General features: G+C 42.4%; 1 protein-coding gene across 7 annotated transcripts in view; it reads right to left on the bottom strand.

Annotated features, from left to right (window-relative positions):
* The window catches only part of NPNT (nephronectin), a 77,254-nt gene extending 66,255 nt beyond the window's left edge, over positions 1-10,999 (bottom strand). For 3 of the 7 annotated variants that reach the window (XR_016509049.1, XM_090266376.1, XM_090266374.1), the window contains exons 1-2: positions 10,630-10,993; positions 8,474-8,574 (exon numbers count right to left, since the gene is read on the bottom strand). Coding sequence is in view for 6 of the 7 variants with exons in the window: in XM_090266376.1 (XP_090122502.1) it covers positions 8,474-8,574; positions 10,630-10,700 (172 nt within the window). In the remaining variant the exon portion in view is untranslated. Of the gene's footprint in view, positions 1-8,473; positions 8,575-10,629 lie in introns of all 7 variants that reach the window. The other 4 variants (XM_090266375.1, XM_090266377.1, XM_090266381.1 and 1 more) reach the window with 3 other exon arrangements.
* Between the last annotated feature and the right edge of the window lie 5,011 nt (positions 11,000-16,010).

Raw genomic sequence — 16,010 nt, 5'->3', positions numbered from 1 at the left:
TACAATTAGAAAAAATTAGCAAGGCACAAAATAGTGTATATATAGTATGCTTTTATTTGTATATAAGGGGTGGAGAGGAGATATATAGGAATTTGCCCATAAGTATGTAAAATATTTCTAAAAGGTACACAAAAAATTGATAATACCCATTGTTTTGAGGAGAAGTATTTAAGGATATAAATGCATTTTCTCTTACAAAATAAATATTTTAAAAGATTGATGACAATTTAAAAACTGCATAAAATTGGTGGAAAGGGGCAAAAGTACCTGTGTGTGGTGGTAGGGGAGGTGTGGGAGGTTGGCGGAGGTTGGAGGGTAATGAAAACTAGGCCATCAGAACCCTTCTCTCCTTCCCTTTTATCTCCCCCATGATGAAGGCCCAGCCCTGCGGTGAGTCTCTTCCCTCACCCACTGAAGATGCTGCATGGAACCAATCACCACTGCTACTACGTATGGTGCCAAGTAAGTACTTGAAATATTGAGGGAGCCACTTGGTGAAGTATATGATTGTCTAACCACCATGCTGCATACCTGAAACTAATACAAAGTAATTCAGAGTGTACACTGTTATAGAAAACAGAATCTAAAAAACAGGAAAAATGCACACAACATGAATTCTACAGCTAAAAAGCACCATATAAAAATGTCCATTACACTTGCTACAATGGGAAAAAGGGCAAAGCACACTTATACTTTTCAAAGCTTATCAAAAAGTTTCCAATTAGAAAACCAGGGTCATTTGTGGGGCCAGATGTGTGTGACAGGTATTTGAGGGCAAATCTAGCAGCTGAATTTGGAGTGACTAGAGTGTTTCCCTTTCCTGGGCCAGAACTCCCATCCTGGGACGTACTAAAATTTCTAATCCATAGAGGTTAAGACCTGCCCACATTAACTTTATGAGGTGATATTAGGAAATTAGTAGATCTTAATAGTATTACATAAAGGTCCATTCTAATAGGGGCAAAGAATGAAGGAACAAACTAATTTCTGTGAAACTTAACTTTCAAGACTATACATGCTCAGACACTACCTGTTTAAAAAGGTCAAACTTCTTCAACACTGATTTACATTTGGAATTTGCATTCCAAGACCACTTGAAGTTACCCAAAGTACATGATGTTCTCAAATAACCTTGCAGAAAGTGGTGGTTGAATAATCTTAACCAAAAACTTCACTTCCATACCAAAAGGGTCAGGCAGAGGGAAGAGGATTGCTGGAAGGTGGTCAAAAGGTACAAACTTCCAGTTATAAGATAAAAAGTACTAGGGACGGAATGTATAATATGATGACTATAATTAACACTGCTCTGTGCTATATATGAAAGTTGTTTAGAGAACAGAGAGTTCTCATCACAAGAAAAAAATTTTTTTTTCTTTTCTATCTACTATGTGAGATGATGGATGCTAACTTATTGCGGTAATCATTTCACAATATCCGTAAGGCAGATCATTATGTTGTACACCTTAAATGTATACAGTGCTATATGTGCATTACATTTTCATAAACTGGGGAGAAATTACTGAAATTGAACTAAAACAAAACAAAACTTCCTAAGGACTTGGAAATTCAGGCTTAGTGCTCAAAACAGTTATATGATTTTCGACCACCTTGCTTTTATTTCCACCTCAAAAAAAAAAAAAAAAAAAAAAAAAAGCAGTTTCTGCATTCTCACCCCAAAATTGGAGGAGGAAGCTGATCAACACTAAGAGAATGGAGCTTGCTCAGCTGCATTAAGGGAACCCCAGGACCTCCTGGCAGTCTTAAACATGGCTCTCGGCAGCACAACACACCTTGCGACTCCAAGTTACCCTTTAAATGCACATGATTATGCAGGTATAAAAAAGGCTTCATCTATAAAATACTAATTCATGTTCTATGAAGGTTGCCATAGCCACTGACTACAAATGGAAAGCAATTCATTAGAAATAACCTCTTTGATGGGGAACACTATGTATTGCCTTCAAAGCTAATTCTAACATTTCTTATTACCATTGATTATGTTAAAAAATATGTTAAAAATCTACATGATCAAAGGTGTAATCTATATGATTTTGTGACTAGGGGCAGGAACTCAATGGCCAGTGTAGGGAGCAAAAATTAATAAATCATGTTCCACTGAGGAAGCTGAGTTTCTGAGTTAATATACAAGTAAGAAATAAAACATGAAATTTAAACATTTCATTTTCTAAATCTAAATTCTCTGCTTTTCATTTGAAATACAGAAAGAATTCAACAATTTGCTCATCATTCTTTCCAGTGACTTACAATCATTAGCCAGTAATATAGATCATCCAACTGGAACTGTTTTATAACTCCAAAGTAGCTTTAGAAAAATTACTATTTTTCAGTCCCTATTTTGAACTAACTTATAAATTTATCTAATGTTGATAATAATCCAAAAATTTCATTTTACATGGCAATTGTACAGTTGTAGCCTTTACTAACTACAGGGAGAGGTAGGAGAAAATGAGGTTTAAAGCTAATAAACCAAAGCCAAACTTCAGGTGTAGGTTTTATATCTTTCCAAAATCTCTAGAGAAGCAGAAAACATCTGCATTTTGCCTGCTGTTAAGAAGAAATGATGCAAAACCACCCCAATTTACATAATTTCCTTCAGAAACCACAAATTGCTCACTGACAGCCAAAGAACGCAGAAACTGAATTGCCTTGTTGAAACCTGGAACTAGTTGTATTTTGAGCTTTTCTTCACTCACTTACAACAGAAACACTATTGTCATAGCCACATATACAGCCAAATCCCCAAGTAAACAGACAACCATATAGAAATACCACACCTAGACCATATCTACTCTTGTACACATTGTGGAATCTTAGAAATCTGCTTGCAAAATGAGAAAACTGCAATTGAGAAATATTAAACAGCTAATCAGGTATAAAAGCCAGAGCTGTACTCTGATGTCCCCATTTGCCCAATGCTTTTAGTTAAGAATTCCTTTCCAGACATACACAGCTTTCTAAAATAAAATATACAAACCCTGAGAAATCTTGATAACAGAGATCTCTGCTTGGCAGGAGTAGGAAAATTGTTAAAATAATTAAAAAATGAAATGTGCCATTAGTGCGATGGAAAAGTTAAGGAACAGAATAATTACAGAGCAAGAAACAAATATTTTGTGACAGTCTGAGTGATTAGGTGCGGTGTATTTTAAATATGTAACCATCAGTGTGCTATGAACATATTAAGAAAATTTCCCTTTACAATAAAGAGCCACATCAACAGTCAATAAAGCCCAAGACAATTAGAAAAACCAAATTCTGAACCCTCAATATGTGGAGATCTGTTCATGAGTCAAGAACACAAAACAAAGAATTCAAAGGACAGAAAGAGAGCCAGGGCATGACCTCTAAAAGAACTAAAAACACAATCTGCCTATTTCTGGGATAGGTCACGTTTTCCCAGCTCGTGGAACTGTTGGGACAGTGGCATGGGCAGGAAGCAGGAGGACAGCTCCTATGCCTGCCTAGGTAGCATCTCTGATCCTTCCTTCCTCAGTTCAAGATGGAAGGTCAGGAAGCCTGGCTAAATGTGGTTCTGTGGCCAGAGTGAGCCAAGAGTGCAGGCTGAGCAACACCACTGCCCCACAGCGGTGTGGGCCTCTCCAAACAAGTCAATGAAAAAGAGTAGTAGCAAGTGGAAATAAAATGCAGCATGTTTTCTGTAAATACATATGAGGTCTGTCCAGAATGTATCCAGCCATTAATATGAAAGAGAGACATATATTGAAGAAGATGTAAGATACAAGAAATACAGCACACAGGACAATGATGCCTCAGTCCCCTTCAGAGTAGGTGCCCTGTAATCTCACAACAGTTCTCCCAATCGCCATCAGCTGCCCCATAATATTTTCTTGATTCTCTTTAACGGCCTGAAATCTCTTCCTTTTCAAAGGTGATTCACTTTTGGGAAAAGCCAGAAGTCGCAGGGCACCAAATCTGGGCTGTACGGGGGGCTGAGTCACCTGGGTGATCTGATGTTTCATCAAAGAACTCTGCAGGAGGTGTGATGCATGAGCGGGCATGCTGTCGTGATGAAGCCGCCAATTAGCAGTTAGTTACCCACAGCTGTGGCCTTCTGAGTCATCTGAATAGTTTCCGCAGAGAAATATTCAAGCTTAATGCAAAATTTGATACAGATTTGTTGCTCTACTCATTCAGTCACTTTGAATGCAACGGCCACACAGTAGACATGCTCACTCAATGGCTTCTACCGCGCCCACCGACTAGTACAGTGAAGTTGTCATTGTTCACACATGTGCATTCCAGTCCACTCTCCTTGGCTGCCAGGTTACATCAATATTGCCAAACCCTTCTTGTTATATTAATAATTGCTGGACATTTTCTGGACATATCTCATATATTTAAGCCTATGAAAACTGAGTCAAAATGTTTCACATACCCTCAACAAATGGGATAAACACTGACCACAGCGTCCCTGCACTAGGGCAAGAGATCTAACAAATAGTATTCAGTATAATGAGAGAACAGCCCAACACATACCTCCCCAGCTTACACATACATCTACTAAAGGATACATTGGGAGGTTCTGGGTATAGGTAGGAATAGCTTCCTTTTGTTTTGTTGTGCTGATTTGAAGGAAAATTCCAAAGTGAATCATTCAGAAAAACAAGAAGCAGGACACCCATAATAAGAAAGGGAAAATGAAAAATTTCTCAACATCACTAGGCATCAGAGAGATGCAACTCAAAACCACAATGAGATACCACCACACACCAGTCAGAATGGACATCATTAATAAATCAAAAAACAAGTGTCGGCGAGGATGTGGAGAAAAGGGAACCCTAGGGCACTGTTGGTGGGAATGCAGACTAGTGCAGCCACTGTGAAGAAAAATATGGAAGTTCCTCAGAAAATTAAAAATAGAACTGCCTTTCGACCCAGCAATTTCATTGCTGGTAATACTATACCGGCATCCTGAAACACCAATTCAAAAGAACTTATGCACCTCTATGTTCATAGCAGCACTATATACAATAGCCAAGTGCTAGAAACAGCCTAAGTGCCCATCAGTAGATGAGTGGATTTAAAACTGTGGTACATTTACACAATGGAATACTACACAGCAGAAAAAAAGAGGAATTCCTATCTTTTTGACAGCATGGATGCAACTAAAGAAAGACCATTATGCTAAATGAAATAAGCCAATCGGTAAAAAACAAATACCATATGATCTCACTTAAAAGAGGACTCTAATGAGCAAAATGAACTAACAAGCAGAACGGAACCAGAGACATAGAAACAGAGAACAATCCGACAACTTCTAGAGGAAAGGGGGGAGAAGGGAATGGTGGAAAGGAAGGAGAGGAGTAGTCAAAGAACATGTATGAATGACCCATGGGCATGGACAACAGTGTGGGGATTGACTGTGGGAGTGGGACTGGGAGGAGGAGGGCGAAGGGGGGAAAATTGGGACAACTGTAATAGAATAAGTAAGAATGAATGGATGAATGAATGAATGAATAAAAGGAATTTTTTTTTTAATGGAGACTGCTCCTTAGGAGAAAGAACACTGAGGTTATCTAATTAAGAGGCAGAACGGCAAAAATATTTTTCACATTAAATTTCCCAGAAGCTCTTTGGAATTTTTATAGATAATCCATTACCAGATGTAACGGTTAAAGAACAGGAAGGCATTTTCCTTGAATAAACATAGTGACAAAAATTTTAATGACACAAAAACTTGCTTTAAAAACTCATCGGGAGTTTTCCATTTGTCCCTAACAATCCTCTATTAGGGCAGTTCTCCCCACTTTGAGCTGACCTCTTGCCCCACATTCCCCTACCTGTTTATAGCAAAACAAAGACAGCAGGTTCTCTGACAAGAGCCATTTGGACCCTCTGAGATTCTGGAAAATAAAACACACACAAGGAAACATCCATCTTTGAACTCATTTTTACTACTTTGCCATCTACATTATTAATGGTAAAGATCCATCTGGCCCTTTGTAATTTAAAGGCATTTTATTTTATTGCAACAGAGAACCTTGGAACCATTTTTTATTTTGGCAGCATAAATGCAAAATACATAAATCATGCCTAGAGAACAAAGAACCTGCTAACACGGTACATCCCATCCCACAACAGTGTTTCAATAGCAGTATTCCTTTGCATTTTCTTAATTTCACCAAACACATATGTAATATTTACCCTGTGCCAGTAGTAGTTTTAAGTGCTTTACAAATAATTTATTCAAGCATCTTTATGGTTATACCTATGAGGTTTACCTATGAAGTACTATACTATTTTAGATCCAGTTTAGAAATGACAAAAATAAAGCAGAGTGAATGGCTTGCTCAAGGTCACATAGTAAGAGGTAGAACTAATTTGAACCCAGACAGCCATCCTCCTGAGTTCATGTTCCCCTCCAATACTCTGCCCCTCAAACTTTCACCAAATCTAAATTAAGATAAATTGTAATTTGTGCAGCACCACTTAACACATTTTTAACTTACCTACCATTTCAATAATTAACTCATGCCATGTTGCAGCTTTCTCAGATTCTTAAGGAACAACAATAAGGAAAAGATAAATACTGCCAAATACAATACTTGATCAATTTAAATCTTTTGGAAACAAAATGAAGGTATAGAAAAAAAACAGCCCGCTTATTTGTTGGGAAAGCTACTGTGAAGAAAGCGATTCCTAGCAGGGTTAAATTTGGTAATGTCATTGAAACTTTAAAAGGCCTTTACATTCATTCCAATTCAGAATCGCCAAGCTGATGCACACTAGAGAAGACGTAACTGTGTGGCAAACTGTTCCGCCTCTGCCCACTGCTCTGGCACTGTGCCTTCAGGGAACGTGCACTCCGCTGTGCTCAGCGCTTTCTGCCAGTGCAGCCTTGTCCTGAGTGGGGTTGGGGGACTGTACACACCCCAAAGCACTTCAACATTTCCTTGAGAGTGTCCTGCAAATTAAGGCAGCAAAGGAGGAGGAAACTATCTCACTACTGCAAAGAAAGTATTCATTTTTCATTTGGGAAAGGTGCCTGTGTTAAGCCAAGAAAAGGGTCCTCTCTTCTTGCTCTGATTTTCAAAGCCTGGTTGTGCTTCAAATTCCACACCTGTGGTCTCCAGCTGTGCAAATACTTCTGAGGTAACACTAGCAAAAGACTATATTCCACCAGCTACCATTCTTCTTTTTGACCATCTTCCCTTAAAAACAATGTTGAATCAACTAACTAATGCATATGTCAGTGGATGGGGCTGGGGCTGGGGCTGGGCACAATGGCTTTGCCTAATGCTCTTGTTGAGTGGAAACAGAGTTACCACCATCTCCTTTATAATGGAATGCAATGGCCCAGCTGTGCAAAAAGCCTGGCCCAGTGGCTTGCAGACCAACCTTAGTGCCCTTTACCTTTCCATCCCTAACCAGAGATGTCAGCCAGCCTGCACCTGCAATTACAAAGTCAGCCTGTAACTGTCCTTCTCCTTCCTTCAGAAAGTTCAGAATGGACATCACATGCAATAATTCTGAAAGACTGAAATAGCTAAGGGAACGCCTAACTTTTCTGAACTGAAATTTACTCTATTCCTCACACTACCAACACATCTCTAAGCAGGTCCCTCTCCTTCCAGCTACAGCTTCGTTAACTACACTTCTCTATTCCTCTCAGTCCCTTTCTTATCAGCAGTAAAACACTGGGATATATAGAACATACTATCATTCCTAGCATCTCTGCAGACTTGCCAACCTAGTATTCTAAAGATGCTCCTGAAGTGTACTTAATTATCTGTGGGTTTGTTTGTTTGCTTTTTTGTTTATTTTGGTAGGGGGAGTGAGATATAATTTTTAAGATCCAGATATAATTCTCAAATTTCTCAAACTTCTGTGAGGTAGCTTTGATTTTTATCATAAAAATAATATCCATTTGTGATCATGGACAGGGTAAAAAATCAGTGTTCCAACTTAACACTTATTACATAATTAAAGAACTTAAAAATGTGTATTTTTCAGAGGTGTTATTTGATTATACTGGGCGGTCCATTTAGAACATAGTCAATACAACCTCACTTCAAAAACAGACTTACAAATAGGCCTCTTTACACAACAGCTACGGTAAGGATTTTATAAGTGCTATCAGGTTCAGAGTGCTTAGTGTAAATACAGTCTAGACTCATTATCTTACCCCCATCTCAGAGCCTGGAGCAAAGAAAAGAGTGAGCCTGATGAGAAAATGGAAGCTGGAGATACTGGGGACAAATGCTGAAATGAGCGTCCTGTGAATAACAAAACTGGCTCCTTACCACAGGTGGCTCAATTTAGAAAGAGGCAGAATAAGGAGCCCAGGACTGGACCTGAAAACTCCCACGTCAGAACCATACCGTCAAACCATGTCTGCCATGAGCCCTCCCCGGTGCAGAGTGAAGCCATGAACGAGAGTGGAGAGCCCCACCTCCTAGGGAGCTGAAGTTACCAGGGTGGTGATACTTACGCTGACATTGTCCCCAGGATCGGCGGGCCCAGCCCCAGCAGCAGTCAATCCTCCCACCATAACGACACAGGCCAATTGACGACACTATTTGCCTGGGCCACCTACCAAACAAAAAGATTCAAAATAAAAACACATTTGAAAGTAAAAATAATTTCTTCTTCGTTATTATTTTAGAAAAAATTTAAATCGCACCCAACAATTTTCTATGAACTCTTTCATGTCTGCACAAATTTAAGGATAAAACACCTTCAGGGAAATAGTTCTGCTATGATCTAATTTCAAGTTTCAGACAGTTAAACACACACACACAACACACAGGAGCGGGGGGGGGGGGGGGAGATCCTTTCTTAAATGGAAATAGCACCAGCTAAAACTAAGATTCTCAAGGCTGCCGCTCACAGGGTGGTTACAGAGGCTTGAGATAAAACAGATTCCTCAAAGACCCACACTTACTGGGAGCAGGAGTGGGGTTGGGGGTAGGCAGCACAGTTTTGACTGATTCATCACAACTGAAAAGTATTAGGGCATGTGAAAGTAGAAAGCAGAAAATTCTGCCTAATAGAAAAGGTAGATGGGGAAGGGGTAGAAAGAGGAGAGGTTCCTCAAAGTCAAATGAAACAGAACTCTTTTCGAGATATGACTCTTTGGCAGGAAAAGTTCCCAGAAAAAAATGTACTAGTAAAAGAAGTCTAAGTAAAACCAAGGGATTTTAAAGGGCAGGTAACAACTCAGGTGTTCTTGTGGTTTGAAACTTTCCTGGATCAATAACTCATGTTATTTTCCTCTCTAATGTAAATAAGGTCTAAAGAAACGATTCGATTTCAGGATAGTGATTTATCCATCAGATTCCATTTTTTGGCACCTTATTTGGTGAATTGTTTCCTTTAGACACTTAAATGATTCCCCCCCCCCCAAAAAAAGGATCAATAATATTTTCACTGGCTGTTTTAGACATCTTTTTAAAGATACATTAAAATCTTACGCTTAATCACGTGATACATTTCTTGCTGCAAATGTGTGTGCAAGAAATGCACAACATACTTGAATGTGGGAAAAGAACCGCTTTCAAAAAGTAAAATAGCCTCTGACCGCTAGCCCGGCCTCCACTAACTTTTTCCTTTATTCCCCCCTCCCCCAATACCCCCAAGACCAAAGTACAAAATAACCCCGAACTTTCTATTTCCTCTGACCAGGTGGTAAACAGGCGGTTGCGCTCCACTGGTTCCCTTCCGCTTCCCTCCAGGTACAAGAAAGCCAATCAATCAATCGTGGAATTGATTCGTTCCAAGATTGCCAGTAAAACCGGTGCGGCAGTGTGTAGGGCCGCGCAGGGAGATCACTGGCGGGTGGAGGGTCGCTGAAAGAGAGCCGCGGGGCAGCGGCGTGACCCAGGTGAAGATCTCTCCCGCAGCTCCAGCCACCTGCGCGAGCAACAGCAACCTGTGCTCGGGGCTAGTCTGGCGTGGAACTGCGCGGAGGTGGAGTAACTGAGCACGCCCTCCCGACACACACACTCGCGGAGCGCACCCGGCAGCGCTGGGGAGGGTGCCGCGCGCGGCGGTGGGAGGAAGAGCCGAGTGACAGCGGAGAGGGAGCCTGGTTGTTGGAACCTGTCAGAGCACGCCTTAGTGGGGCTCGCCCGCGGTCTCGGTGGCTCTGCGCGGGCGCACACACCACACACACACCTCAGTCCTTATTTTGAGTCTTTCTAGAAAACTAAGGGGGAAGGCAAACGGGTCTCCCCTGGAAGCCCAGTGGCTCCCTCGCTGCCACCCTTGGTGTGAGTGGCGGCCCTGAGGGCTCCAAGCCCCGATTCGACCCTGGCCATTGGGAAGTTTCCCCGGTGGAGAGCCGTCTAAATCAAGAGCGCAAGTTTCCCGGTCAGGGGATGTCCCGCGCGTCACCTCAGAGGCGAGATGCCGGGCTCGAGCCTCCCTTTACCCCGAGCCCGAATCCCTCAGCCGGGAGTCGCAGCTGGATCCCCCTGGGTGGCGAGAGCTGCTCGACGACTCTCCTCCCGCCGAGGCAGTGCGGTGGCCCAGCTTCTGGAGAGAGACGCCTCTGTGACCGCGCCACTGCGCCAGGAGAAGGGACCTGAGGACTATAGATTAACGTGGGAAAGAAGGCGGAGGAGAGGTCGCGCGGGGCCAACTCACCTTCCGTCGAATTCAGCGGCCGCTGGCAGGTAAAGAGAGGACCCGAGCACCAGTGCCAAGAGGAAATCCATGTCGGGCGGCCAGGCCTGGCGGCGGCGCGGCTGCACGTGGGGACCAGGTTGGGCTACTCGGCGGGGAGTGAAGGCGCGCTCGCTTCCTCGCTTCCCCAGAGTAGCTGCGTCGGTCCCGGCGGCTACTGCCGCCCTCGGAAGAGAGCGAAGCGGCGCGCAGCCGGAGCAGGTCTGCTGCCCGGCGCCAGGAGCCCCTCCGGCTCCTTCCCCGCGAGGGAGGCGCTGCAGGGGGAACCACGCCGCCTGCGGGGAGGGGCGGGGGCGCGCGTGCGCTCCTCTCGCCGCCCTCCCGGCCTCGGCACGGGGTGAGGGCGCCTGGCCCCGCTGCGGGAAGCTCGCGGGCGGGGGTGCTCGGGAAGGCAGCGTCTCTTGGGGGCCAGCCAACTGGGGCAAGCGCCAGGGTAGGAGGAACCTTGAGCGCCCGGCCTGCAAGAGGAAAGCAGGGTGCTCAGCAGGAAAGGGTGAGCCTGAGATAAAGAAAGGCCTGGGGGACGTAGGTGCGCGCTCTGAGGGTTCCGCCCCTACAGGTGATGACTGCAGAGGAGAGCAGTAGCTTTCATCCGACAGCCCAGAAATCCAAGACCAGCAAGGTTTATGGGGCTGGAGCGGAGCAGCGTCTGCAGTTAGTGAAACCACAGCAAACTTGGACAAATTAGCAAAGGCAAACTCCGGGAGTTTGCTTCTCCCACAGAGTTGGCAAAGGCATTTTTTTTTTTTTTTTTTTTGTAACGAACCAGAAGAAACATTTGGCTCTCCAGTCAAGTTTTGAAGAAGAAACGTACAGACTTTTCCATCTCTGGCAGCTCAGCTCAGCTCTGAGAACATTAGGACAGCGATGGGTGCCCCTCTGGGAGCATGTGCCCACCAGAGAGGAAAGGCTGTTACTGCTCATCAGTCTTGTGGTACCTGATCCTGCGGAGATCTTTTAGAAACCATCTTAATCAATCATTGCTCTGTTGTGGCAGAGTAAAACAGGTCGTACGAAAGGACGGGGCTCAAATGAAAACACTTAATCAGTATCCTAAAATGCACATTTAGAAAATCAGTCCAATCGAGTCACCAGTCTCCCCAAACCCTACCCCTGAAAGACGCCCCAGGGCAGTGATCTGTCTTCTTCCAACTCTCTCAGAGCCCATCTCTCTCGCATCTCTTAATCCTTGGCTTCCTTGCCTTGGAGAGCATTCCAGTCATGCCCCTGCCTCAGGGTCGCTGACCCACTGTTACTTCCCCCTAGACACAGATGTCTGCATGGCTCACGTCACTTCATTCTGGCTTTGCTCAAAAGTCACCTCTTTGAGGACACCAACCTTGAACACTCTTATTTAAAATTGCAGCCTGCCCCTCCTGCTGCCTCCTGTCCCCCATACCACTAATCCTATAGTTTCCTATATAATTTGCTTATTTCTTTTTGTAGGTTTTATTTCTGCTAGAATGCAAACTCTACAAGGACATGTTTCTTTATTTAGTGCATAGAACAGTGCCTAGTGAAGGGTGAGTGCTCGTAAACATTTACTGAATGGCCTTGTTACATTACAAAGTTTTCTCCCCATCTTTATTTGCTTTCTGAGGTTTCTCAACATCAAAATGTTAATGGAAAGTTCTGTGGCAGAGTGACCTCACTATCCTGATCTCTTAGTGTGTATAAAAACAGGAATTTTCGTTGAGAAAGGGAAAAATAATGGTTTCAACTTAAACGACTCTGATTTCCAAGTTGTTTTCTGTTAGCCAAACAAGATTCTATTTTAATCTCAGGAAATATCCATGCCAATTCAGGCTTGGGACATTATTTTAGGCAAACAGCTTGGTGTCATCCATTTCAGATCTTTCTAAAGAAGTCCAAAAATGTAGGAGTCAAAATATTTTTTTTGCAGAAAATCAAAATTTTTTTAAGTGTAATGTGGGCTTGGTTCCAGGCTCCAGTGGCTACTCCTTAACCATTTTCTTTGTTTATTGGTTCCTGGATTGGATTTGCAAATAAGCCCCATCAGAGCAATGATGATTAGGGAAAAGGAGCTAATCTACAGGCTAAAAACTGGCAATAGAAGGAAAGAAAGAACAGTGGTGAGTGAAAACAGAACTACTTACTATCTGCAACAAAAGAGCAATGCCCCATCTGCATGCCTCTTATTTTTCCATATCTTTTCATTGGCCTACAAGACACTCCATTCAACTTCCTTCTTCATTTGGACACTCCCCACTTACCCTTTGGGTCAAGCTTAGCTAACACCAGGGAGGTCTTTTGATTCTTTGTTTGGTTGCACTTCCTGTGGTACATGCTTCTACAACCCTATGCATTTCCTGGAGTAACTCTTTTTAAAATATATTTTATTGATTATGCTAGTATAGTTGTCCTAGTTTTCCCTGTTTGTCCCCCTCCACCTGGTACCACTCATTCCCTCCAGCAATACCCCTTAGTTCATGTCCATGGGTCATGCATATAAGTTCTTTGGCTATTCCATTTCTGACACTGTTCCTAACCTCCCCCTGTCTATCCTGTACCTATCAATTTGTACTTCTTAATCGCTGAATCTTTTCCTCCATTCTCCCCCTTTCCCCTTTCAGCTGAGAACCCTCCAAATGATCTCCATATCTATGATTTTGTTTCTGTTCTGCTTGTTTGCTTAGTTTGTTGGTAGTTGTGAATTTGCTGTCTTTTTAATGTTAATGGTTTTGATCTTCTTCTTTTTCTTAAATAAGTACCTCTAACATTTCATGTAATAATGGCTTGGTGATCATGAACTCCTTTAACTTTATCTTGTCTGGGAAGCACTTTATCTGCCCTTCCATTCAAAATGATAGCTTTGCCAGATAGAGTAATCTTGGTTGTAGGTCCTTGCTTTTCATCACTTTGAATAATTCTTGCCAGCCTCTTCTTGCCTGCAGGGTTTCTTTTGAGAAATCACCTGACAGTCTTATGGGAACTCCTTTGTAGGCAACTCTCTGCTTTCCTCTTGCTGTTTTTAAGATTCTCTCTTTATCTTGAACCTTTGGCATTTTAATTATGATGTGCCCTGGTGTGGTCCTCTTTGTGTCCCTCTTGTTTGGGACTCTGTGCTTCCTGGACTTCGATGTCTATTTTCTTAACCAAATTAGGGAAGTTCTCTTTCATTAATTTTTCAAATAAGTTTTCAATCTCTTTCTCTTTCTCTTCTGCTTCCAGCACCCCTATCATTCAAATATTGGTATGTTTGAAGATAATCTCAGAAGCTCCTTAGTCTACCCTCATTTTGGGGTGGGATTCTTTTTCCTTCTTGTTCTAACTGAATGTTTTTTTCTTCCTTATATTCCAAATCATTGATTTGATTCTCGGCTTCATCTACTCTGCTGTTGATTCCCTGTAAGTTTTTTTTTTTGTTTTTTTTTTTTAATTTCACCTAGTGTAAACTCCATTTTTATGCTGTTGAAGTACCCAACGAGTTCTCTGAACATCCTTATTGCCAGTGTTTTGAACTCTGCATCTGATAGATTGCTTATCTCCATTTTGGTTAGGTCTTTTTTTGGAGTTCTGTTCTTTTCTTTCATTTGGGCCATATTTCTTTGTCTCCTCACTTTGGCAGCCTCCCTGTTTTTGTTTCTATGTATTAGTTAGAGCTGCTTTGACTCCCTGACCTAGCAGCGTGTCTGATTGTAGAAAACTGCAATGTAGCCCTAGCCAGAGTAGCTGATTTGGTTAGTTCATTGTCCCCATATGCCAAGGTTGTAGATTTGATCCCTGGTCAGGGCACATACAAGAATCAACTAATGAATGCATAAATAAGTGGAACAATAAATCAATGTTTCTCTCTCTCTCCTCCTCCCTCTCTCTCTAAAAAAATAAATAAAAAACAATAAATAAGAAAAAATAGAAAATAAAGAAAAGCGCACATGTAAGTTGGATGAGTAGAGCCTTAGGTAATCGCCAGGGCTGGGCAACTTGTGTGAACCAGGTTGATGGAGTCCCAGATATGGTGTCTCTGCTCTGTGGCTCTGTGTTGGGCAGGGCTCAGAAAAGGGACAATGGTCACTGCCTGGCTTCTGGAGTTTTTTCCTGGAGGAAGCTGTCCCCTGGCATTTTCCCTGATGCCAGACACTTTTTCTCCCTGTATGCCACTGGTGCCCTTCTAGCTGCTTCCTTAGAGCTGGAGCCCAGAAGGAGTGAGTCTGCATAAGTCCTAAGTCCATTGTGGACTCTTTAAGAAGAGACACCTGGGAATCCTGCAGTTTCTCCCACCACCACTATCCCTACTGGTTTTTACAGCCAGAAGTTATAGGGACTTATCTTCCTGGCACTGGAACCCTGGGCTGGTTGGTCTGGTGCGGGGCTGGGATCCTTCACTTCCAAGGTATCCCTCCCCAATTTTTAACTGGTACACGTGGGTGTGTCTCTGCATCTACACCCCTTCTACCCATCTGGATGACTGTGGCTTCTTTAATTCTTTGGTTGTCGGACTTCCATACAGCTCTTTTCTGACAATTCTGGGTGATAATTGTTTTGTAATTTTGTTGTAATTTTTTTTCTCTGGTTGTGTGAGGAGGCAAGCCATGTTTGTCTATGCCTCCATCTTCTTTGGAGTAACTCTTAATGCGTTGTTGTAATTGCTTCTCTACCACTCCAGGTTCCTGGGAAACACTAATCTAACTAGTAGGTGGACAAGAGCAGTTGTCACTCTGTCCCTTGTGCCCAGCCCACTGCTTGGCACAAGGCTTAAAATAAGCAAATATTAAATAGATTGGATTGAATTCTGTCTGGTGAAGTTTAGCTTCTCGCTTGAGTGACCAGTAGCTAGTTATATCAGTTTTGTTGAATCATGGAATGAGGATACTCTAAAGGAATTCAAGGCTCTAACTGGTTAATATGCTGCAGTTTTGACCACCAGTGATCATTCCAAAGAAGAGGCGGAGTTCCCATGGCAGCTACACTTCACTGTCTGTCTCAAAAACAATCAAGATAAATCCAGATCAGAACAACCTGCTTTTACTAATATCTATACTTTTTCAATAGGACAACCTTCCATTTAGGTTTTACACCAGGTAAGGCCACCTTGTAAGTAATAATCCCAATTTTCTCTCACACAAATAATTACCTATTACTGGTCACAATATGATACAGATAAGCAGCTACATGAAACCAAACAAACACAACTCCAACACTTGGGGATTAGAAACTCTTAATTATTTAGTCTTGTTTTCCTCACAAATGTTTATTGAAAACCTGCAAATGGATTGGCCATTTCTAGGTGTTAGGACTTTGGCTGGTATCAAGACCAAGTTGAGCCCTGAAGAATTTATATTGCAGTGGAGAAAGAAAACAGAAAGTGCTACAAAATAAAT

This window comes from Furipterus horrens, unplaced genomic scaffold (assembly GCF_987537825.1).
Source record: "Furipterus horrens unplaced genomic scaffold, mFurHor1.1.pri manual_scaffold_2, whole genome shotgun sequence".
Classification (NCBI taxonomy): Eukaryota; Metazoa; Chordata; class Mammalia; order Chiroptera; family Furipteridae; genus Furipterus; species Furipterus horrens.
The sequence above is the reverse complement of the archived record's forward strand: the minus strand, read 5'-3'. Positions and strand labels throughout refer to the sequence as shown.